Source organism: Neophocaena asiaeorientalis, unplaced genomic scaffold (genome assembly GCF_003031525.2).
Source record: "Neophocaena asiaeorientalis asiaeorientalis breed wild unplaced genomic scaffold, Neophocaena_asiaeorientalis_V1.1 scaffold230, whole genome shotgun sequence".
Lineage (NCBI taxonomy): Eukaryota > Metazoa > Chordata > Mammalia > Artiodactyla > Phocoenidae > Neophocaena > Neophocaena asiaeorientalis.
In genome coordinates, this window is record NW_020175186.1 from 641,159 (window position 1) to 665,645 (window position 24,487).

General features: G+C 38.9%; 2 protein-coding genes and 1 pseudogene across 2 annotated transcripts in view; 2 read left to right on the plus strand and 1 right to left on the minus strand.

Annotated features, from left to right (window-relative positions):
* LOC112412867 (L-lactate dehydrogenase C chain-like) overlaps positions 1–14,769 on the plus strand; it is a 29,454-nt gene extending 14,685 nt beyond the window's left edge. Inside the window, 4 exon segments of the mRNA XM_024764613.1 lie at positions 6,164–6,179; positions 6,182–6,287; positions 12,008–12,097; positions 12,100–14,769. Coding sequence (XP_024620381.1) covers positions 6,164–6,179; positions 6,182–6,287; positions 12,008–12,097; positions 12,100–12,174 — 287 coding nt within the window. The 3' untranslated portion in view covers positions 12,175–14,769.
* Positions 9,089–12,120, minus strand: LOC112412912 (WW domain-binding protein 2 pseudogene; annotated as a pseudogene).
* LOC112412868 (uncharacterized) lies at positions 14,523–17,538 on the plus strand. The gene is made up of 2 exons (XM_024764614.1): positions 14,523–15,234; positions 16,129–17,538. The coding sequence occupies exons 1-2, from the start codon at positions 14,523–14,525 to the stop codon at positions 16,245–16,247; spliced, it is 831 nt and encodes a 276-aa protein (XP_024620382.1). The 3' UTR covers positions 16,248–17,538.
* The last annotated feature ends 6,949 nt before the right edge of the window (positions 17,539–24,487 follow it).

Consider the following 24,487-nt stretch of genomic DNA (forward strand, 5'->3'; position numbering starts at 1 on the left):
ACTTTGGCCTTGGTAAATGGGTAATGCTTAGAATCAGTAATAATGGCTCCACTTTCATTTCTGATTTTAGTAATTTGAGTCTTCTCTCTTTTTTCTTAATTCATCTAGCTAAAAGTTGTCAATTTGTTGATCTTTTCAAAGAACCACTGATTTTTTTCTATTGTTTTTCCATTCTCTATTTTGTTATTTCTGGTCTTCATTATTTACTTCCATTTGCTAGATTTGGGTTTAATTTGTTCTTTTTTTTCTAGTTCCTTAAGTTGTAATGTTAGATTGACATCTTTTGTGTTTTTTAATGTAAGCATATATGGCTGTAAGTTTACCCTTTAGCACTGCTTTCTCTCTGACCAATAAGTTTTATGTTATGTTTTCATTTTCATTCATCTCTAAGTATTTCCTAATTTCCATTGTGCTTTCTTCTTTGATCCATTAGGTTGTTATAGAGTGTGCTTTTTAATTTCCACAGATTTGTGAATTTTCCAGTGTTACTTCTGTTATTGATTTCTAAATTCACCTCGTTGTGTCAGAGAATATACTTTGTATGATGCCTGTCTTTTTAAATCTATTGAGACTTAATTTGTGGAATAATGTATGGTCTATTCTCGAAAATATCCCATGTGCACTTGAGGAGAATGTAGATGCTGTTATTGTTGGGTAAAGTGTTCCATTTGTCTGTTAGATCTAGTTGGTCTGTGGTGTTGAATTCTCTATTTCCTTACTTACCTTCTGTTTGATTGATCTATCCATTATTGAAAGTTGGGTATTGAAGTCTTCAATTATTATTGTAGAACTGTCTTATTTCTCCCTTCAGTTTTGTCAGTTTTTGCTTCATGTATTTTGATGGTCTGCTATTAGATGCATACATGTTTATAATTAGTTTTATTTTCTTTCATTTTCTTTATTGAACCTCTAATTAGTATGTAATGTCCTTCTTTGCCTATTGTAAACATTTTTGATTTGAAGTCTATTTTATCTGACATTAGTATAGCCACCCCTGCTCCCTTTTGGTTACTATTTGCATAAAATATCTTTTTCCATTCTGTCACTTTTAATCTATTTGTGTCTTTGGCTTTAAAGTAAGTTTCATGTTGACAGCATGTACTTGGCTTATGTGTTTTGATCCATTATGTCAGTCTCTTTTGATTGTAGAGTGTAATTTGTTTACATTTAAAGTAATTACTGATAATGGGGGCTTCTGTCATTGGGCTATTTGTTTTCTATATGCTTTAGAGCTTCTTGTTTCTCATTTCCTGCATTACTGTCTTCTTTTGTGTTTGTTTTTTGTAGTGAAATATTTAAATTCCTGTCTCATTTTCTTTTGTATATATCCTATAGCTATTATAGCTATTTTCATTTTGGTTGCCATGGGGGATTACCTTTAGCGCCCTAAAGTTATAATACTCTTATTTGAATTTCTACCAGCTTAACCTCAATAACATACAAAACCTCTGCTTCTTCATAGTTCTATCCTCACCCCTTTTGATTGTTGATGTCACAAAATTGCATCTTTGCACACTGTTTGCCCCAAAATATAAACTAATAATTCTTTTAAATGCAATTGTTTCTTAGATTTGAAAATGGGAGTTACATACCAAAGTCACAGTAATACTAGCTTTTAGACTAATTTTTTTAATGTATTAGTCTCCTAAATTATGCAGAAAATAAAAAGTGTAAGTGTAAACCATTGTTACAATATTACTAGCTTTTATAACTGCCCATGCATTTACCTTTATTGAGATCTTTATTTTTTCACATGGCTTCAAGTTATTGTTTATTTCATCCTGCAGGACTGCCTTGAGTATTTCTTGCAGGACTGGTCTAGTGGTGATGAACTCCCTCAGCTTTAGTTTCTTTGGCAAAGTCTTAATTTTTCCCTCACTTTTGAAGAACAGTTTTGCCGGTATAAGATATGATTCTTGGTTGACAGTTGTTTTCTTTTTATCACTTTAAATATATCTGCCCAGTACCTTCTGGCCTCCAAAGTTTCTGGTGAGAAATCTGCTGATGATCTTGTTTTTCACTTTTCTTCAGTCTTTTTTCTTTCTGTTCCTGAGTCAGTAATTTCCATTGTCCTATCTTCAGTTTGCTGATTCTGTCTTTTGCCTGCTCAAATCTGCTTCTTAGTCCATCTAGTGATTTTTTTCATTTCAGTTATTGTGCTTTTCAGCTCTAGAATTTTGGGGGTGGGGGTTCTTTTTAGGTTTTATATTTCTTTATTGAATTTCCATTTTGTTCACTCATCATTTTCTTGACTTTCTCTACCTCTTCCTTTAGTTCTTTGAGTATCTTTAAGACAGTTGTTTTAAAGTCTTTGTCTAGTATATCTGCCATCAGTTTTTTTTTTCCCCAGGGACAGTTTCTGTTGATTCATTTTTTCCTTTGAATGGGCCATACTTTTATATTTCTTTGTATGCCTTGTGATTTTTTTGTTGTTGTTGCTGTTGTTGAAAACTGGATGTTTGAATCTAGTAATGTATGACAACTTTATCAGATTCTATCCCTTCCCCAGGGTTTGGTGGGTTTTTGTTGTTATTGCTTTTGTTTTTTGATTGTTGAAGGCTGTTTCTGTGCCAAGGACCAACCTGAGGTGTACTTTTAAGGTCTTTGAGGTTGTTTCTAGGCCTATGCTTTTCCCTGGGCATATGTGGTTACTTTCTTATTTCCCCCAAATATGCCACTGCTTTTGTATGTTCTGGTATTTAATGTCTGGCTCCCATGAGGGGAAAAAGAAATATTAAGGGAAGGGGGAAAGGGTGCCTGCCCTTTACATTCCTTGGAGGTTACTTTAGCCAGAGGGGGAGAGGCTTGCAACAGTAGTGGGGAGGTGCAACAACAATGGCTTTGCCCTCTTTGTCTACCCCTCTGTCATCAGAAGCAGTAATCAGTCATTAGAGAACAGATCTCTGATATTTGGAGGAAAGGGTGCTTTTCACAGGCTGTGCACAAACTGCTTTCGGTACATGTAAACAGCCCTGCTACTCTGCTAAGGGCTGAAATTGGCTGAAACTAACCACAGTTTAACATACAAACCTTCCCCTGGAAATTTCAAGCTTTCAGAAGACTCCAGAGTTCCACCAAAAGTTATATCAGACAGATTCTGGCAGTGCAGTTATTGTCTAGTTGGGGAGATAGATTCCTGGTGCTTCCTACTTCTCCATCTTCCTAGAATCCTCCAGTATTTAACTAGATTTTTAAACCTAGAAAACTTTTTTGTGAAAAAGCAAACTCAAAGTCATCTTCCTAGATACTCCTGCCTTTTTGGAAAGGGTCCATACCTGCTGTTAACTATTCACCCATGACCTGGGTGATTATCTTTGTATCATATATCCTTCATAATTCCTGTGACAAACATGTCCTAATATTTTACACATAGAAAAAAAACAAGCTTGTATACACCTATAATTACCAGGATCTATAAGATCCAATAGGTAACCAGAATCCCTCACCAGATGTTTTGGTAATTCTTAACTAATTGGACTATCTTATTTTGCCCTTTTATTTACTATCACTTGTACCTTATTAAAGTTATTGATAGATGCATTTGTGTGTTCAGTTTCTCTAAAGCAAATTTATTTCTTCTTCTAGTCAAACTATTTCCACATCAATTGGAAGTTTCAGGTCAATATCCCAAAATATCTTTTCACTGTGATAATTTTTATTGGTATGTTTCATTTTCTTAAATTTCCTTAAGGGGACCTACAAACCTTTGTTATGCCACATAGCTTTGGATAAGAGATTAAATTAATGCCTAGCAAATGAAACATATGTTAATATTACAGTATCATTTCATATCTTAACAAAAATGTCCCTTACCCATATATTGTACCATATATTTCCAGTTACAGGGACCACTAGAGGCCATTTCCCAGTAAATGCAGGAATCTAACTGATCTGGAGGGTCAGTTATAACCCAGCCACAAAGGAACATGTTTTAGCCAATACTGGTTTCCAGATGTCATGGAGTAGCCCATCTTTATAGGGAGGTCACAGTGTTAGGCTTTTGTCTGCCCAATCCCAGATAATTGTACTACAGGGACTGCTAGTTTCTTTTTCATTTGAAACACTATTGCTATAAGGGAATAGTGATTAAGATCACATTTTCCACTGTAGTCCTGTATGATTTGAATACCAAACACTGCAACACATTACAGATCAGTACTCATTCCAGTTAGTCCTCTCAACAATGCAGTGTCCAGCATTAAATTATTTGCCCCTTGTTCATTTAGCAGAGGATCTATAGTTACAAAGAATCCTCAGGATACTGCTAGTACTTATCTAAAAATGACTCAACTCTTTTATATTATAGCCTCTGATTTTCCAGTGCCTAACTAACAATTGCAGGGGAGTGACATCATAATTTAATACGATGTCTTTCCAGGTTCTGAATAGAGCATTTAGTTTACAGCATGGGTCAGTCTTTGTCTTAAAATACCAGCCATGAAACTGCTTGTTCTCTATCCTCCCTTTTACACCAGCAGTTTTAATTTCATTAGGATGGTTAATAGCAACTAAAGGAGTATGTTTTTAGCCATTTTCTTCTCAACCCTCTTCTCTTTCTCAAGACATTTTGTTAATTCCTGAGAGCGTAAACCTGTCATCCAGATTCTACTGGTAAGATTTGTCCCCACTTATCTACTGCAAAGCTTTCTTCAACTCATACACCACTAGTCAATCAATCTCTAGGCAAAACTTTCCTTCCTTTCTTTTTACTTACCCCACAGAGTCTTGGTTATATTGAGGATCTGAAAGTTAATTTTAATTTTGACATGAATCCTCATGCCCTCTAGTAGTACCCCTGGTTTTGGATTGATAGTCAAATCACAGGACACCACAATAAGTGTAGTGCAGGCCCAACTTTCCTGTGTTGAGCTTGTCCATTTACACATCAGTGTAATTTGCTACCGAGTGTGTTGTGTGCAGTCCTGGGGCCTTGAAACTGTGCCTAGGTAGTTGCAAGACCATCTGATACAAATAACGATACTGTACATTCTGTGTTTCTTGTCCTGGATCCTTTTCTCAAAATTATATAAGAGTTAGGTTAAAACTTCTTTGTCCTTTGAGTTTTACTGTCAGTCCAAACCTGAGATCGCTGTTGGTGGCAGTGCAAAAATAAAATACATATTTATTGTAGAAAATAAGAAAATTCATAAGCATAAAGAAGATAATGTCACCCTGGGGCTTCCCTGGCAGTGCAGTGGTTAAGAATCCGCCTGCCAAGGCAGGGAACATGGGTTCGAGCCCTAGTCCGGGAAGATCCTACATGGCGCAGAGCAACTAAGCCCATGCGCCACAACTACTGAGCCTGTGCTCTAGAGCCCGCAAGCCACAACTGCTGAGCCTGCATGCCACAACTACTGAAGCCCGTGTGCCTAGAGCCTATGCTCTGCAATGAGAAGCCACTGCAATAAGAAGCCCACAATGAAGAGCAGCCCCCGCTCGCCATAACTAGAGAAAGCCCGCATGCAGCAACGAAGACTCAATGAAGCCAAAATATTAATTAATTAATTAATTTAAAAAAAGAAGCTAATCTCACCTGTAAGCCTGTCACTCAAAAATAATCACTATTAATAATTTGGTGGATTGATATGATTCTAAAGTTCCTATAAAAATGCATTATGTTTTTTACAAGGCTGAGATAAGAAATTACATAATGTTTAGGATTATGCTATTTTCCTTTGAAAATGTATTATGAACATTTCCCCATATTTCAGTATGTTGTTGATTTAATAATAATTCTTGGGAAAAATGTGTAACGTGGCTTACAATTATATAAAGTTTAAATTTACACTGGCACCTTAGTAACAATATTATGTGGTCAGCAAGATGTATATGCCAACTTTCAAGGTGATCAGATTCTATGTTTGGATATTTAAGAAAAAATTTAAAACTTAAAAGTTTCATTTTGAGGGACACAATGACCTAATATTCCACCTTTATGATGAATGAGGGGTGAATTATTATTTGAAGTGAATAATGAAGTTTATGAGAATAATATAGAAATTTTTACTGCCTGTTCATAAATAATTTCAAGATGACATCTCTGAGAAAATTTTAAGAGTAGTATTGACATGTAGACTGCTTCAGAACAGATGCTTGAAAAATATTATGTTCTCTCTGAATCAACTTCTCATGAATTTGATTTTCTTACTTTCCACAACTGTAGTGCCTATGAGATTCTCAAGCTGAAGGGGTATACCTCTTGGGCTGTTGGACTGTCTGTGACAGATCTGGTAAGATCAATTTTGAAAAATCTCAGGAGAATGCATCCAGTTTCCACTATGGTTAAGGTAGGCTTAAATAGAAGCTTCACTTATCATCTTTGTTTAAATATTGCTGAGTCTTTACTATGTGCCAGGCATTATACAAAATTTTGAGAATATGTTGGTGAACAAAATAGAGGCCCTGACCTCATAGAGTTTAATGGAAGATAGGAACTTAATAAAACAATTGCAAATATATGATAACACATTGTGTTAAGTGCTATGATGACAAACTACGAAGTTCTTAGAGTATTCAAGAAGAGAATTTGCTCTGCGGAGGGGGCGTTTGTGGTGGTTAGGGAAGATTTCCTAAGGAAGTAAAATGACCTAATCTGAATAATGAGTAGAAGTTAATTTGCAAGGCTGGACTAATATTCCAAGCAGAGGGGACACATGTGTAGGGGACCTGAGGTAGATATAAGTAGAGAGCACTTGAGGATCTGAAGAAAAATGGTCAGTGGTTGAAATGCACAGAGCAAAGGGAGCAAAGGGAAGTACATGATAAGGCTGGAGGAAGTAAGCAGGGTCAGGCCACTGAAAGTCTTATAAAGGGGTTTGGGTCCTTACCATAAGAGCTATGGAAAGCCACCAATGGAACTTAAGAAAGGGACTGGTTTTACAATCTTTTTTTGTTAAAAAGATTCCTGGGGCTGTGATGGATGGAACAGATTTGAAGGGGACAAGAGTAGAGGTGGGTAAACTTGGGAATAGGATGTGCATTAGCTCGGAACAGAGAGGATGGTAGTAGTAGAGATGAAGAGAAGGTGGCAGATTTGAGTTATACTATATTTAAGAGGTAAAATTCATAGGTCTTGATAATGGAATGAAGTGGGAAATAAGGGAGATGAAGGTCATTCTTAGGTTTCTGTTTTGCACAGTTAGATAAATGGTTATATAATCCACTGAGGAAAGGCATATTCAAAGAGAATCAGGTTTGAAGATCATGTTTGTAGTTACGGAGAAATTGAATTTGAGGTGCCTTTGCAATATCTCAGAGGAAATAGTCAGTTGGGTACAAGCTTCTGGAATTCATAGGAGTTTGGGGTTGGAGTTATAAATATGAGCATCATCAACATAAAAAGTGTATATCAGGGCTCTTAGTTAAAAGCCACAGAAGCCAACCCGAACTAGCTTAATAAAAAGAAGATACATTGGCTCATGTAACCGAAATGCCAAGGAGGCCCGAACCTCATGCTCAAACTATATCATTAGAGCTACCTTTTCTCCCCACAATCTTGGCTCATCTTTTCACTCTTATTGGCTTCAAGCTCATGTGGGCTTTTTCCATGGGGCAACAAAGATGGCCCTCAGCATCTTCAGGCTTAGAGCCTATAGTATCAGAACCCTGCCTCTCCCTTTACCCATATTAATTTCTTGATAATTGGCCTTTCTGGGATCACTTGTCCATTCCTGTGATACTTGTCAGTTCGGAGAGAGGCAGTTCCTGAAAGGAAAAGAGAGGTTCTGTCAACATTAAGAAAAGAAAAAAAAAAAAAGAGAGAGAGAGATACTAGACAGGCAAAGACAGTAGATATCCCCTACACATGGTAGCTGAAACCATGAATTTCAACGAGCTTGCCTAAGGAGAGAGTATAAAGTGAGAGGACAGATTGAGATTGAGTCTTGAGGAATTTCAGTATTAACAGCAGAGTTTATAGTGTGAGTCCACGAAGGTGACTAAGTGGTGGCCAGAGTTAAAAACCAAGAGAACATGGAATCATGGTCACCAAGTGAAAGGAGGATGCCTTAAAGATGAAAGGATTGGTTTTCTGTTCTTGATTGATGTGAAGTCATATAAAATGAGGGTTAAAATGCCAGGAAGGTAAAGTCACAGAGGTCACTGATAACCTTAGCAGATGTTTAATAAAGTAATAGAAATGAAAAATTCTGGTTGGAGTACACCAGGGTTTTCTTAACTTCGGCACTATTGATTTTGGGCTGGATAATTCTTCATTATTGGGGCTGTCCTGTGCATTGTGGGATGTTAGCATCCCGGGCCTCTACTCATTAGATGCCAGTAGCATACCAGTTTTGACAATCAAAAATGTCTCCACAATTATACTGCAATACAGATGTTAAAAAAAAATGTCTCCAGACATTACCAAATGTCCCTTGGGAACGTTTGGTAAGGCAAAATCACCTCCAGCTGAGAACCTTTTAAGTAGACTGGAGAAATTAAAGCCAATATAAACAGCTCTTTTGAGGTAAGTGGCTGTGAAATTAAGGAGAGAGAGCAGTAACTGGAGAGGAAAATCAGGGCAAGGCAGGTTTTTTTGTTGTTGTTTAAAAGATAAGATGTAAAGAAGATATTGAGGATAGTAATAAGCAGAGAGGGTGGGATCCAGAGCATTGGTGAAGGTATTAGTCCTAGAAAGGAGGAGGGACAGCTACCTTTTTTAATAGGGGATAATAAAGGGAAGATAGGTAGTGAATCATATAGGTTTGTAAGTTTGGCATTGGAAGCATCTGATGACTTCTATCTTTTTAGTGAAAGGAGACAAAATCATCTACTGAAAGTCAAGGGAGGTATAGAAAAGTCAGGTGTTTGAGAAGATTTGAAATCATCTTTGTAGACAGTGAGAAATAGAATTTGACAAAAAATAAAGGCAGAATTACTGTCAGGTGGATGCTTGAGGTAGATAAGCATTAATTTTTTTTTTTAACATCTTTATTGGGGTATAATTGCTTTACAATGGTGTGTTAGTTTCTGCTTTATAACAAAGTGAATCAGCTATACATATACATATGTTCCCATATGTCTTCCCTCTTGCGTCTCCCTCCCTCCCACTCTCCCCATCCCACCCTTCCAGGCTGTCACAAAGCACCGAGCTAATATCCCTGTGCCTTGCGGCTGGATAAGCATTAATTTTGACAAAAGTTAAAGATCAGCTTTGTTGTGCGGTTTTCTCTAGGGACCTGAGTGCAGGAGGGGAGAAAGTAGATAACTGAATTCATCTGGGTTTGGGTTTTACTTGTGGAGTGTTAAAGGGGGAGAGAGAAGAGAGGAAGACAGAGAGATAGAGATGTAGGTAGTTTTGGTGTCTATACTTGTTAAAAATGAGGTTGACCTTCTGCTAAAGGGTAACAGTCAAATTCAAGACCGTTGCCCTTAAATGTTATCTACATACAAATGAATAAATTACAAAAAGAAAATGAGTAATAAAGAATTTAAGAAATATTTCTAAAAATTAAAATAGGCAAAGGGTCTTAGGGTGTAGCAAAAGAGTTACAAGAAAGGAATATAAGTTGGATATGGAGGAACCTCATAACAAGGTTCAGAGTAAGATACTTGGGGTGGGAGAAGGTCCCATGAGCTAAAGAAGACAAGAAACTGGAAAGAAAGGGAATTGGTTCGTTTATCCACATGGACAATGAAGCCACCAAGGATAATGGCACAAACTGGGATAGAGAGAAAAGATGGCTAGGGTCAAAGTCTTTTATGAATGAGATGGAATACTCAAGAGGTTTGCAGACGGTCATTAGAAAGGAAAGAAGAGCTGAATAAGATGGGCCTCAAAAAATAGGGGGAATTGTTTTTGTTTTTAAAAGAGCAAGGGATTAACAATCTGGAAGAGACAGTGAGGGGTATACAGTGGATTCTACACTCTTCCTCTTTTGAGGATACAAAGGGCGGTGGGAGAATAAGCAATTACCCCCAGAGGGCTCCTGAAGAAGAGTCAGGGAGGTGTCAAATGAATGCTCCTGAAAAGAGGTTGAGCAATACGGGAATTTCATAGTCTTTACTGAACACATCAGCGGATGAGTTATAGTTTATAGGAAATGCTTAAACATTTGACATTAAGAGCAAAATCATTTGTATGCTCTTAACCTTTTTTCCCAGTTACTTCATTTTTATTACTTCACATTTTCAGCAAATAAAGTTGCCAATAGAGTTTATTTAACATTAATATATTAACTTGATTTATTGTCAGATAAATAGGGAATTCTCTTTAAATCACCATTTCCTCACTTCACGGCCAGTCTATGAGGAAAGGAAGCAAATTTCAGTGCATCCAGGGGTCATACTGCCAACCAGGCGTGACGCTTAAAGGGAAGAGGATAGGCTAAGGGGGTGCAGCAGGTCATGGCAGTACACAGGGCTAGGCCAGGGCAGCCTTGGAGGTCAGGGCCCTTGTTTCCAGTCTACCCAGCAGCCCCCAAATGGCATAATGGCATGGACATACACTTCCAGTTCTAATCCAAGAAGCCCTTTCTAGCAGGAAGAGATACAGTGAAAGGAGAGAGAGCAAATTCCTGAAACACTAGCACGGAAGGCAGGAGGGCTTTTGCCCCAGCCACGCTGCCTTGTTCCTGATGCCACCCAACCCCTGGCAGCTCATGTTAAAGCTCTAAAAGGTATTGTGCTACACAGAGGGAGCAACGAATGACCAAGGACAGGAAAGGGGAGCGGGGGCAGGCAAGTGCGACTGCAGCCGGAATGTGGCTGGGAAGGGAACGTGGGCTGACAGTCTGGCGGGGCACGGACCAGAGTGGAGTGAATGTGAGTAGAGCCTGGCAGCGGACCCTGGGGAGAAGACATGTGGCTGGTCTGACGGAGATCAGGAGGTTGAGTATAAAGTGGCTACCAAAATGAGGGAGCTGGACTGCAGAGGAAACGGTGGGTAGGGAGGCCCTCTGCGGGCCACTAGAGTAAAACAGGGACGCTGAGCTCCTGAGGGGAGCCCCAGAGACGGTGAGAGGGGAGCTTGGCTGAGTCGTGCCTGTGGGCTCTGAACTATTATGGGAAGCTGGGAGCCACCACTCCAGGGTCAAGGAGCCTCTCCCTCTCTCAGCGCTGGTTCCTGGTAACTTTACAGGCACACCTGGAGGAACAAGACCTTCCCATTGCCTCCCCCAGCCCTACATTCTGGGGTAAGAAAAGGCCATGGGTGGTAGGGAGCAGAGAGGTGTGAGAGGTCTACTGGGTCTTCTTACCTTCCAGGGAGGAGGTGGAGGCTGGTTTGTGGGCATGTAGACATTGTGTGGGTTACCCAGGTTGTAATAGGCTCTAGCAGCTGCCTCTACAGCCTCGGCTTCAGCTGCAGGAGTGGAGGGAACATCAGGGCGGCTGATGGGAGGTTCCATGGCCCTAGGATAGGGTGGTGGCCATGGCTGCACCTATTCCATGGCCCTGTCCATCATGGAAGGTCCTGGATAGAAGCCAGGTGGTAGCCAGGAGGGCAGGAGTACATTCCATTGGTGACTGGCAGGGGAATTACATAAACCCTGCTGAGCATGTGAGTACCTGGAACCTTAGGCTTCACCGGAGGCTTCACCTCCGGAAGCTTGAGAAGCCACCTGTTAGCATCTGTTGTCCAAACTCAGTGGCATCCCCTCATGTAAAGATTATACAAAGCAGAGCCTGCCCAGCCACTTCCTGCTTCTGCCTTCACTGTTCTCTTGATTATTTTACACCAAACACAGCCTGCTTGATCTCACAGTCCTTCATCAGACTGCATGGCATTCTTCCGCTTAGAAAGAAATATGACAAGGGTAAGGGGTAAAATAGACAGTGCCCTTTCTGGCCCCTTTGAAGGCATCTGGCACATTCTTCAGGTCATTAAACACAAGTTCTTACACGGTCATAGGACATTAGGATGCCCTTCGTATTGTTGAAGATCACTCTGCCGCCCTCCGAATGATTCTTGAGCTCCACAGTCTCTCTGTATATTCTTATTCTGAAGCTGTCTTGCATAGCTGCTTTTCCATATCAGGTTACTGAATAATAACCTAATTTTGCCTTTTAGGGCTTATATGGAATAAAAGAAGAAATCTTTCTCAGTATCCCTTGTGTCTTGGGCCAAAATGGTGTCTCAGATGTTGTGAAAGTTAACTTGTGAATTCTGAGGAGGAGGCCCTTTTAAAGAAGAGTGCAAACACACTTCGGGATGTCCAAAAAGACCTGATATTTTAAAACCTTTTAATGTTCCATGTTTTATAGAACAGAAGGTAGTAGACTGTATATTTTACATTTTGAAAGTATTTTCACCTGATCTTTAAAATATAAAAGAACATTGGACCTATGACATAACTCCAGCCTCTCAAGGCTAGAAAAAGGAAATGGTAAAGGAATTTCTCTATTTCTCTATTGTAATGATACTCAACCTGTACAGATGTAAGTTATACTTCTGAAGTATGTCATATATGTAAAAGTTGTCTTCAGGTTTGGTAGAATATGTATACTAATCCATTTAATATAGAACTTACGATTCTTCTCATAAAACAACAAAATTTCTAGTACTGAAATTTCATTTTGTGCTTTCTTCCATTAGGGCACCAGCATATTCACTTTATATTGCTTCATTAACTTTATGTGTTTTTATATAATTTTTACTAAGTACTTATTTTTAAGACAATGTATATCAGAAGGAAAATAGAAATATAACTTCATGGTATAAAAAAATTAAATATCTCCAACCCTGCAAGTATTATGCCAATTAATATAAACTCAAATAGTTGATTTGGTCCCTCTGTTGAAATACCACACAGGGAGTTTAGAGCATCCTCTAGGTTATTCTTTTAGCAAACTACTACTATGCTTGCTGTGTTATGGTTATGAGTTCAGTATGACATCATTTCTGCCCTCAAGTATTTCACAGTGAGTATTTAGGGTACCTCATCTAACTGGTTATTGATGGATGCTTGGTAATAGTCAATTGGTAGCTCCCTCTTGGTGTCCAAGGTAGGAGTGCATGTGCTTCATACAAAAATATATATTTCCTTGATTCCACAAAGAATTTAAGGCAGCTATAGGAAATACACAGTGAAACAAAAACTAAAAAATCAGGACCAAGGTAATTTACAAATTAGACTAGGACAGGACCAGTGGGAAAAATTAGAAGGCATATATGCAGACCCTGAGGACCTACATGGCTCTAGTGGAGGCAAACCCATTTGGTCAGAAAGTTACGGTTCACTCTCTGTTATTCTTGCTATTTAATAGCTTTCATTTCAGTCATCTATTACTGAACATAATTAGCTTCCCATTATTTTGTTGTCTTTACTTTTTTTTCAACTTTTCCCTTGAATGTACAAAATATGGTCATGAGAGTTTAGTTAGGATGGGGGGAGGGGAGTCTTCTGTGGATTTTGCCTTGTTTTAAGCTCCTCTCTTACACCAAATTAAAGCTTCATTTTAGGAGATCCTTGCAGAGATCAAAAAGCTTCAAAATATACTTTCTACAGGGAATATTCTAGGAAATAAAACTGCTGTACATCATGTGTTCTCAGCTGGAGCAATATTGCCCCAAGGGGGTGAAAATTGGTTCTTCGGTGGGGGGGTTGGTGAAAAAAGTCTTTGATATTACAAGGGTTTGGCTCTCCAAAGCTCAACCCTACCAGACAAAAGTCTCACTCCATAATATTTAATCTCATGCTGTGGGGGCAGGTGAGGGAGCTGAACGATTAGGGTTAATGTCTGAAGAAGCTCTTGAGGGAAAGATAATTAAAAAAGGCTGAGAAACACTGCTCTACATTTTGTAAGAGAATTTGTCAGATGTGTATTATGTTTTATGATTCACAAATGAGTAAGAAAACAGTTAACTGGGTAGAATGTGGTGGGAGAAGAGAAGTGGAAACCTTGGTTCATCCCCAATTAACGGATGACAGGGGGATTTTATTAGATTCTACGTTTAATGACTTCATAAATAATGAGTTGTAGAAATGGTTTTCAATTGTATATATGGTTATCAATTAGCACTGCCCTGATCAAATTCTTAGGGTTTTGTATCTTATTTAAAAATCTCCTTTGCATAGAGGGTTTAAATTAAATGCTTTTTCTACTTCAGCTCGTATTTGGGTGGTAAACAGTAGCCCTGGGATCCCTTTCTCCCACAGCCCTGGTGAAAAATTCCCAATCAAGAGTCAAAAAGCCCTTATCCGATACACCTAGACAAGATTTCGTTAGAAATAAATTTACCTGGGCTCCCTGGTGTCCCCTGCCTCTCTGGGCAAGGAACACTCCGTTTGAGAGCTGAGTCCCTCTAGTTCAGTGTGCCTGCTGCACCTCGAGTGCATGGAGCCCAAGGAGCCTCTCTGAAACCCGCCAGCCACAGGAACCGCAACCTGCAACAGGCGCAGGCGCAGTGCCTCAGGGCTTGCCTCCTTGCCTCGCGCCTGCACCTGGCGCGCTCGGCCCCCGCGAGGTCCGCACGGGCTGGGCGCCGCCTTACGCAGCCTCAGTAGCCAAAGGTTTTCCTCCTCTGAGCTTCAACCAGCTTTCCCTCCGTTTTCCTCCATTTTCTTCCTCTTCCTCGGGCGGCCATGAGCTGGGCCGCGGGAGTGCTGCGGGCTAGCGGGAGAGTGGGCGCCGCGGGAGTGTATGCTTTTTGCTTGGCGTTGACTCTGGGTCCCCTGCAGGCGGCATGCATCCCCCTGAGGGGAGACTGGCCCTTCACCCGTGTGAGGGTGGCCAGGAGTACCGCGCGCCTGGACGTCCTAGGCCCAGAGCCTGGGGACTGTGGGCTCGTGGACCCTGGGCTCGGTCCTGGAGCTAAGAGCTGGGGGAGGAGAAGAATGGGGGCGCGGGGGGCGGAGGGAAGGAAGGGGAGAGGCTTCAGGGCAAAGGCTGAAATAACTTTACCGGTGGTAGGTCTCATTTTTGGTGGAGGGGACCCTTTTCCTTCCTTCACTCCCTCTCAACCCCTCTTCACTGTACCCGCCCTCCTCCTCCTCCCCTTGGTTTGCCTCCTGGATGCTGGGCTGCTGGCCAGAAACTATCCAGCTGCTTTGCTGGTCATTGTCGTTCCCTGTCTGTCTGCAGCGCCTCCTTACCCGCCGGGGCCCAGGAGTTCTCTGTATGCCCCCCTCACTACAGACCAATTCCAGATCAATCGGAAGTGGCTTTGCGGCTTTGCCGTTTTTTCCTCAAGATGGCGACCGTCAAGCGTGACTTCTAAGATTTTCGCTTCAGAAGAGGCCATTCATCCCATTAAGGAAGTGGATCAGTTGCTATGGCCTGTGCATCTTATTAAAAGTAAGTTATACGCCATTCTCAACAAGTTAATCCAAATCGGCCCCTTAAGAAGAAAAAAATTAAGGTTAGGGGATCATATATAAGCGAATTCGTGATAGTAGAAATTAGCTATGCCAGAGAGCCATTTGGGCATTTTGCCTTTAAATAAAAAGGTTTTTTCCATCTGCCTGTGCTGCTTTGCTCCATGGCTGCTTCCCAGCACAGTCAGCTGTAGCCCCAGAGAAGCACCTGTTGTCCAAGAGCAGTCGGTAGCTTGCCGCTTCAGCTCTGGACACGTATCAAGGGCTTTGACACATGTAAGAAGCAGGTATATGGCATTTTCAGAAGGTAGCATGGTCCTCAAGTGGGTTACTGGTATTTTACATCAGCAAAATAGCTCAATTTTTGAGAGGTTACACACAAACTTTCTCTTTATGCATTTTATTCTTTTAGAATAAAATAAATACATGCTGCTGTAATAAAATTGCCTTTAATCACTTAACAAGCCTAACCTTGACTCAAGCAGTGAATGCCTGTAAATATAATAAATGAAAAAAGCTAGTATTTTTATAACATAAAACAGTATCATTTATAGCTTATCAATCGCATTTTGTCATCCAGCAAAAATAAAAAGCCTGGTAGAGAATTTCATACCTGCAAATGATGGAGGCTATTTTTGTTAAGACTGTCAGAATTTACTAACCACAATTACGACATACAGCCCAAAGAATGCAGTCATCTCCTTATCATGTTAATTGTTCTCTTTTGAAGATGTGTTGTGTTGACTAATTGAACAGTAATTCAAGTAGAGTGTCTCAGGAGAAACCACTTGAGCTCTGTCTTTGGCGTCTGGCTGGCGGCTCTGAGCATTACCAAAGGCTCTGACTCGCCCTGACTTTGTGTCGTCTTTTACAGGCCTCATCTTCCGCGCACGGCTTCATTCCCAGTGGGCTGGAAACAACCTAAGGTTGTGTTTTGTTTGGGAGTTGTTTGGTCAGGACCTTTTGAACAGTACTGTCCCAATGAAGTACTAGATATTATTTATGTAAGAATGAGTTTTTTTAACAATAATATCCTTTCAGAAATTTCTCACTGCTTTGTAACTGCATGACTTAACCTGGTGATAAAAGCAGTTATTAAAAATCTACCTTTTCCCCCACCCCCCAGAAAAAGTAAGTTATGTGCTCTGTGCCATTGGGTTAACCAAGTTTTCCTTAGTTGGAGGCAAGGCCACCACATACCATTGTGCAGGTTGTGTCTAGTTCAAGAGGTGAGTGGGGGCCTATCCAGCTCCTGCTGGCTTAACCCAGAGGAACAGGTGCTCTTTTCTAATTGTTCCACCCAGAGGGGGCTGCTTTTTCTAGTTCTTATGATGGTATCCTATGTGTTAGAGGCGTCTCTATGTGAAAGCATCTTGACATTTCACTTTCGCTCATGTGGTGATACTATGAGGTCCCCCTTTGCTTGACTAGGAAACTCTGCTCACAAGTAAAACAACTGGAGAAATAGGTGGCAGAAAACGAGTGTGCAACTTGTCAGTTGTGGTAGGTGTCCTACTAGTAACAAATACAGTAATCCTTTTCCTTTAAAAATCTCTCTCCCATTTCCTGGTCTCTATTTTTATTTCCCTTCCTTCTTTATTCATGTTAGATTAGTTTTAGTGTTTAGTTTTCTTAGTATTGATGTAGCTAATAAAGTTAGCTTCCACTTTTAATGGAGAGACACAGGACTAAAAAGATCTGACCCCTTTCTAAGAATATTACCCTGATCTGAACACATAACGTTTTGGTAAATCATAATAAACTCTTTTAGCTATGATTTGCTTTTATTAATGGAATATCTATAAGATTTCTTCAAGCTACCTTTCTGTAGCCTTTAATCCTGGCATGATTTATTGAATTTAAAGGATTAGGCCTGGATTTCACGTCTAAATGACATAAGGCACCAAGAGCATCAGGTACTGTCACCTGCTGCTTCAGGCAATCATATGAGTTTCTCATGACTCATTTTGTCCTACCAGCTATAATGCCTTTGTCAGCAGTGTCCTCATTGCTAAGAAGAATACACATACATGAAAACCAACACATTTGTTTACAACATTGATTATAATGATAGCAGTATGCTTTGTATACATTATCTAACAGCCCTGAAAAGTAATTATTAGATCTACTTTATAGAGGAGAAAAAAGCCACAGACTGTCTCAAGTTACCTGAATAGATAAATGTATATAGATAATATATACATGATATATTGTCATTAACTAAAGTCCATACTTTAGTTTTTACCTAATGTTCTTTTTCTGTTTTAGTATCCCTTCCAGGATACCACATTACATTTAGTCATTCATGTCTCCTTAGACTCCTCTAGACCATGACAATTTCTTTTTTAGGCTTTCCTTGTGTATTTTTGTTTCCCCAGCCACGCCACGCGGCTTGCAGGATCATAGTTCCAAGACCAGGGGTTGAACCCAGGCCCTGGCAGTGAAAGCACTGAATGCTAACCACTGGGCCGCCAGGGAATTCCTGAGGCTTTCCTTGTTTTTGATGACTTTGGCAGTTTTGAGGAGTACTGGTCAGATATTCTGTAGAATGCTCCTGTGTTGGAATTAGTCTGGTGTTTTTCTCATAGTGAGACTGAAATAATGGATTTTGGGGAGGAAGACACAGAGGTTAGGTAGCATTTTCATCACATCATTTCCAGAGTACATACTATCAACATGATTTATTACAGCTGATGTTGACCTCAGTCACTTGCTGAGGTACTGTTAGGTTTCTCTACTGTAAAGTTACTCTTTTTTCCATCTTTCTATGCTGTGCTCTTTGGAAGGAAGTCTCTGTACAGCCCACACTTAGGGAGTGGGGAGTTATGTTCCCTCTCCTTGGGAGTAGAGTATCTTCCTAAATTATTTGGGATTCTTCTGCATGGGAGATTTGTCTTTTCTCTCCTTTTTATTAATTCATTCAGTCATTTACTAATATCAGTATGGGCTCATGAATTTTATTTTATATTTTGGGTTATAATTAAGTGCATCTTTATTTTGTTTCTCAAGTTGTTCCAGCTTTGGCCATTGGGAGCTCATTCAGTCGACTACTGTGTCCCTTTGACGTACTCCCATCAACATAGGGTTTTTGTTTAGTTTGAGCACTTCTGTGGTTTCTGGCATATAAGATATTTCAGCTTCTTCATGTCATATATTTTCTGCTTCAGTTGTAAATCAACCTTTTTTTTTTTCCCAAGGAGCCCTGATTCCTTTTATTGGAGTATGATATTATAACCCAAGATCTGAGTGCTAGGTGTGCTCATTTCTACACAGAACATTTTAAAAACTATCTTTCAAAGGTAATTTTATCGACAGTGTAATTCTGCTCCATGCTACTATAATCTCTGTAAATAATTTAGAGTATCCAGAAAGCATTGGCATCTCATTAGGCAACAACGTTTTCCTTGTGATACAGTTTAGACTTCTAGGCTAATAAATTATAATCAAATCAGCCAAGCACTTTAAATTTCCATTAATTAGAATAAAGTAAAAAGATCCAACAATATAAGTTGGACATGTACTTAAATTATGGATACTTGATCATTTATTTCTAAGTACTAGCTCAAAGCCATTGGTTTTTTTCAGTGAAGATTTTAATAATATTATATATTTAATAATATATACTAAATATATGTAGTTATTTACAACATTATTTTTCAAAAGGTGATACATTCACAAGGTTAAAAAATAAAAGTAATATAAAAAGATATACATATGTATATGTATGTATAGCTGATTCACGTTATTATAAAGCAGAAACTAACACACCATTGAAAAGCAGTTATACTCCAATAAAGATGTTTCAAAAAAAAAAGATATACATAGAGAAGTCACACTTTCATCCTGTTTCCATCCAGCCTTTCCCCTAAATTCCACTTCAGGAAACCATTTGTCAGTTTCTTATGTATTCTCTAGAGTTTCTTTTGCAAATACAATATATAATTTTCCTCCTTTATTACATATGAAGTAGCATGCTAGAAATATATAGTACTGATTCCTTTTTGCATGTAACATTGCTTGATAAAAGAACTGTAAAATTTTAGAGTTGGAAAGGGCCCTATATTTTAACCTATTTATTGAAAAAACTTTTATTGAGCTTCTATGTGCCAGGTTGATGCTAAGCACCAGATGAATGAAAATGAATGACTTCCTCTTCTCTAGGAGCTCGTAGTCCGGTGAGAAATTCCTTCTACAGAACCCCTTCTTTATCATTGTGTAGCCTCAACTTAAATTGAAGAGGTGTTCACTACCTTCAGAGACTGTTCTGTTTATTAAATGGCTTCTCTGTTTGTTTTCCTAATTGTGAGCCGAAGCTTTCCTCCTTGTAGCTTGTATCTCTTCAAGTTTGGACTTTTATATCATGATGACATGTTGAACAGATTCAGTATGTCTTCCCTGAGTCTGATAATTCATAAGGTAGATATAGATTGCCAGTATAAGAATTTTCTTTCATTCTCCAGTTAATCCAGAAGCCCCCTCTCCCACTTGACTAATGTCTTTTTAGGGCTTGAGTGATGAACTTGCCTTTGTGGATGCTGATGAAGGCAAACTGATGGGTGAGACCGTGGATCTGCAACATGGCAGCCCTTTCATGAAAATCCTAAATATTGTTTTCCAGCAAAGGTTACTGTCATAGCTAAATACCATAAATATTCTAATAGTACGTTAATAAATATCTAAGAAAATCATATCTTTATATCATGACTTCCCCAATTGTTATAAAGTTGGTTGCTCCCTACCCTGTAGTCTCATAACATGTTCAGATTTCATTAGGTTGTACTTCATTTGTTTACAGGGCTTCCTACAGCACCAGACTGAGTTCCTGTGAGCAGCAGTAATAGTAATTATCATGACAGTAATCATTAATTGATGGCCCGTTTTGTGCCAGCCACTGAGCTAAAGCACTTTATTATTTAATAACCTCAGCACAGTTCTGTGATGTTTCATAGATGATGCGTCTGCACATCAAGGTTAAATAAAAGTGATGGAGTAAAGATTTGATCCCTTTGTTTTGACTCAAAAGCCTAAGCTCTTAACTACTGTACTTTATTGACTTGGCACCCAGGAGGTAATTGTATGAACAAATGAATGAACCAATATCTCCCTGTTCAAGGGTCTTTTCATACCAGACCTGTCTCTAAGTAAACATTCTCATTTACAGAACAATGTACATTTTGACCTTTTATTCTATAAAGTGCAAGAGGTATGTATGTTAGGAGATTGTTAAAACAAATGTACAAGGAAAATTTAGTACTAATTTCCTGAAATTAAGAGTGCCCTGGGCATTGTAAAAGATCTGAGGGAGCTCACTCTTTAGTAAGAAGTGTGGTGATTGAGCTGGACAGGAAATGTGTACTTAAATTGTAGATGTTTTCTCCCATAATGTTTTCTATTCAAATCTTTCCCCAGATTTTACTTTGTCACTGCAAACTCAACGTAGTGATTATCACAGCAGGTGCAGGCCAGATAAAGAGAAACGTACCTTGATTTAATCCAGAGAAATGTGTCCGTGTTTAAATTAATGATTTCCAGTATTATCTAACACAGTCTCCACTGCAAAGTGATTATTGTTTCCAATCCAGGTCACCTTTATTTTGGCTGTTCAGTGAATAATAATTTTTTTTGTGTGTGGGGGGGGTGGGTTTAGTAACTTGGTAGAGAAAAATAATGGGCATTAAACTCTAAACTACCGATATAGCCAGAATCGCTTCCTGTTTTGTTAATTTAACATGTATTTTGCATAATCAGTGTGTGTACCATAATGAAGATTTCTTTAAATACTAGCGTATATGAAAAGATAATTTGCTGAATCGTAGTGTGTAAGTCCAAGTTTTACAAACTAAAGACTTTCATATCTGAGCTGTTTTCCGGATTGCTGAGGGTGCTGAAGTGAAAGCACAGTACTTTATTGACTAACCCTCCAAGATTGTACTAGACTCCTCACTGGTGCATGCACAAAGTGGACAAATTTAAGATATACTTTGGAAATAAAACATGCAGGACCACTGACAGATTTTGTATAGTGAGGGACAGTGAAGAGTGAAAAATGACTTCTGGATTTTTACCTTGAGCGATTGATTGGATGGTAGTTCCATTTACCTGGATTGTGATGCTGTCAAGGAGGTGGGAGTCAGTGAAGGAAGTAGGAGGGAGTGTTGAGTTTAGGGGGAGAAAAACCAAGATTTCCAATTGGGACATGTTAAATTTGAGATATCTGAAAAGATACTCAGGAGATATAGGTAGCCGGTAGATGATTATGAATCTGGAACTCAGAAATCTAGGTTGTGATATTCAGCCAAATTACTGTATTTTTAAAATATTTATTTATTTATTTATTTATTTATGGCTGCATTGGGTTTTTGTTGCTGCGCGTGGGCTTCCTCTAGTTGCGGCGAGTGGGGGCTACTCTTCGTTGCGGTGCGTGGGCTTCTCATTGTGGTGGCTTCTCTTGTTGCAGAGCACGGGCTCTAGGCGCACAGGCTTCAGTAGTTGTGGCACATGGGCTCAGTAGCTGTGGCTCGTGGGCTCAGTAGCTGTGGCTCACAGGCTTAGTTGCTCTGCAGCATGTGGGATCTTCCCAGGCCAGGGCTCGAACCCGTGTCCCCTGCATTGGCAGGTGGATTCTTCACCACTGAGCCACCAGGGAAACCCACTCTCAGCACTTCTATTCAACGTAGTATTGAAGTCCCAGCCACAGCAATTAGACAAGAAAAAGAAGTAAAAGGTATGCAGGTTGGAAGGGAACAGGTAAAACTGTCACTATTTGCAGATGACATGATACTCTATGTAGAGAATAATAAAGACCACACAGAAACTATTAGAACTAACAAATGAATTCAGCAAGGTAGCAGGATACAAGTTAATATGCAGAAATCAGTTACATTCTCTACACTAACAATCAAATATCAGAGAAAGTTAAAAAAAATCCTGTTTAAAATTACATTAAAAAAAAACAACCTAGGAATAAACCAAGGAAGTGAAAGACCTATATGCTGAAAACCATAAAACATTGATAGAGGAAATCAAAAATGATTCAAAGAAATGGAAAGCTATCCCATGCTTTTGGATTGGAAGAATTAATATTGTTTAAATAGCCAAACTACCCAAAGCAAGCTACAGATATAATGTGATCCCTGTTAGATTATCCATGACATTTTTCATGGAACTAGAACAAATAATCCTAAAATTTATATGGAACCATAAAAGACCCAGAATTGCCAAAGCAATCCTGAGGAAAAAGAACAAAGCAGGAGGCATAACCCTCCCAGACTTCAGACAGTACTGCAAAGCTACAGTAATCAAAACAGTGTGGTATTGGCCCAAAACCAGACATATGAATCAATGGAGCAGAATAGAGCCCAGAAATAAACCCACACACCCATGGTCAATTAATCTATGACAAAAGAGGGAAGATTATACATTGAGGAAAAGACAGTCTCATTAGCAAGTGGTGTTGGGAAAGGTTGACAGCTGCATGGAAATCAGTGAAGTTAGAACACAGCCTTACACCATACACAAAAATAAACTCAAATGGCTTAAAGACTAAAATATAAGACATGACACCATAAAACTCCTAGAAGAGAACATAGGCAAAGCATTCTCTGACATAAATCGTACCAATGTTTTCTTAGGTCAGTCTACCAAGGCAATAGAGATAAAAGTGAAAATAAATAAATGGGACCTAATCAAACTTACAGTCTTTTGTACAGCAAAGGAAACCATCAACAAAAAGACAACCTATGGACTGGATGGAAATATTTGCAAATGATGTGACTGACAAGGGCTTAATTTCCAAACTATAGAAACAGCTTATACAACTCAATAACAAAAAAACAAACAACCCAATCAAAAATTGGGGCAGAAGGCCTAAATAGACATTTCTCCAAAGAAGACATACAGATGGCCAATAGGCACATGAAAAGATGCTCAACATCACTAATCATCAGAGAAATGCAAATCAAAATGACAATGAGATATCACCTCACACAGGCCAGAATGGCTGTTATTAAAAAGTCTATAAATAACATGTTGAAAGGGTGTGGAGAGAAGGGAACCCTCCTACATTGTTGATGGGGATGTCAGTTGGTGCAGCCATTATGGAAAACAGAATGGAGGTTCCTCAAAAAACTGAAAATAAAATTGCCATATGATCCAGCAATTCCACTCCTGGGCATATATCCAGAGAAAACTATAATTTGAAAAGATGCATGCACCCCTATGTTCATAGCAGCACTATTTACAATAGCCAAGACATGGAAACAACCTAAATGTCCACTGAAGATGAATGGATAAAGATGATGTGGTTGTGTGTGTGTGTGTGTGTGTATGAAATAAAGAGTGAAATAATGCCAACATGGATGGACCCAGAGATTATCATACTGAGTGAATGGTTTAAGAAGATATGGCACATATATACAACGGAATATTACTCAGCCCTAAGAAAAGAATGAAATATTGCCTTTTGCAGCAACATGGATGGACCCAGAGATTATCATACTGAGTGAATGGTTTAAGAAGATATGGCACATATATACAACGGAATATTACTCAGCCCTAAGAAAAGAATGAAATATTGCCATTTGCAGCAACATGGATGGACCTAGAAGAGTATCATACTACATGAAGTAAGTCAGACAGAGAAAGACAAAGATTATATGATATCACTCCTATATGGAATCTAAAAGAAATGACATAAATAAACTTATTTACAAAACAGAAATAGACTCACAGACATAGAAAACAAACTTATGGTTACCAAAGGGGAGAGGGAGGTAGGGAGGGATAAATAAGGATATGGGATTAACAGATACAAACTACTATACGTAAAGTAGATAAGCAACAAGGATTTACAGTATAGTACAGGGAACTATATTCAATATCTTATAATAACCTATGATGGAACACAATTTGAAAAAATACATGTATACAACTGAATTACTTTCTGTACACCTGAAACTAACACAATATTGTAAATCAACTATACTTCAATTTAAAAAAAAAAAACTAAAATAGGATAATGACCCCAAAATACAGATAGTACTAAAAAAAAAAAAAGTTTGTCTCTTCTAGAGAGCAATATAGTTAGACCTCATTTTATGCAGTGTGAAAATCTCTGCCTTTTGAATGGACTGTTTATTCACATTGTTACTGTGATATGTTTGGATTTATGCCTGTCATTTTGCTGTTTGTCTTTTGTTCCTTGGCTTCTCCTTTTTTTTTTTTTTTTTTTTTGG

Excerpts from the sequence above, each read along its gene's own strand:
- LOC112412868 (XM_024764614.1), top strand. The coding sequence starts at position 14,523 with ATGAGCTGGGCCGCGGGAGTGCTGCGGGCTAGCGGGAGAGTGGGCGCC. Across the intron at positions 15,235-16,128 it reads GCCTGTGCATCTTATTAAAA|GCCTCATCTTCCGCGCACGG; the intron begins GTAAGTTATACG and ends CGTCTTTTACAG.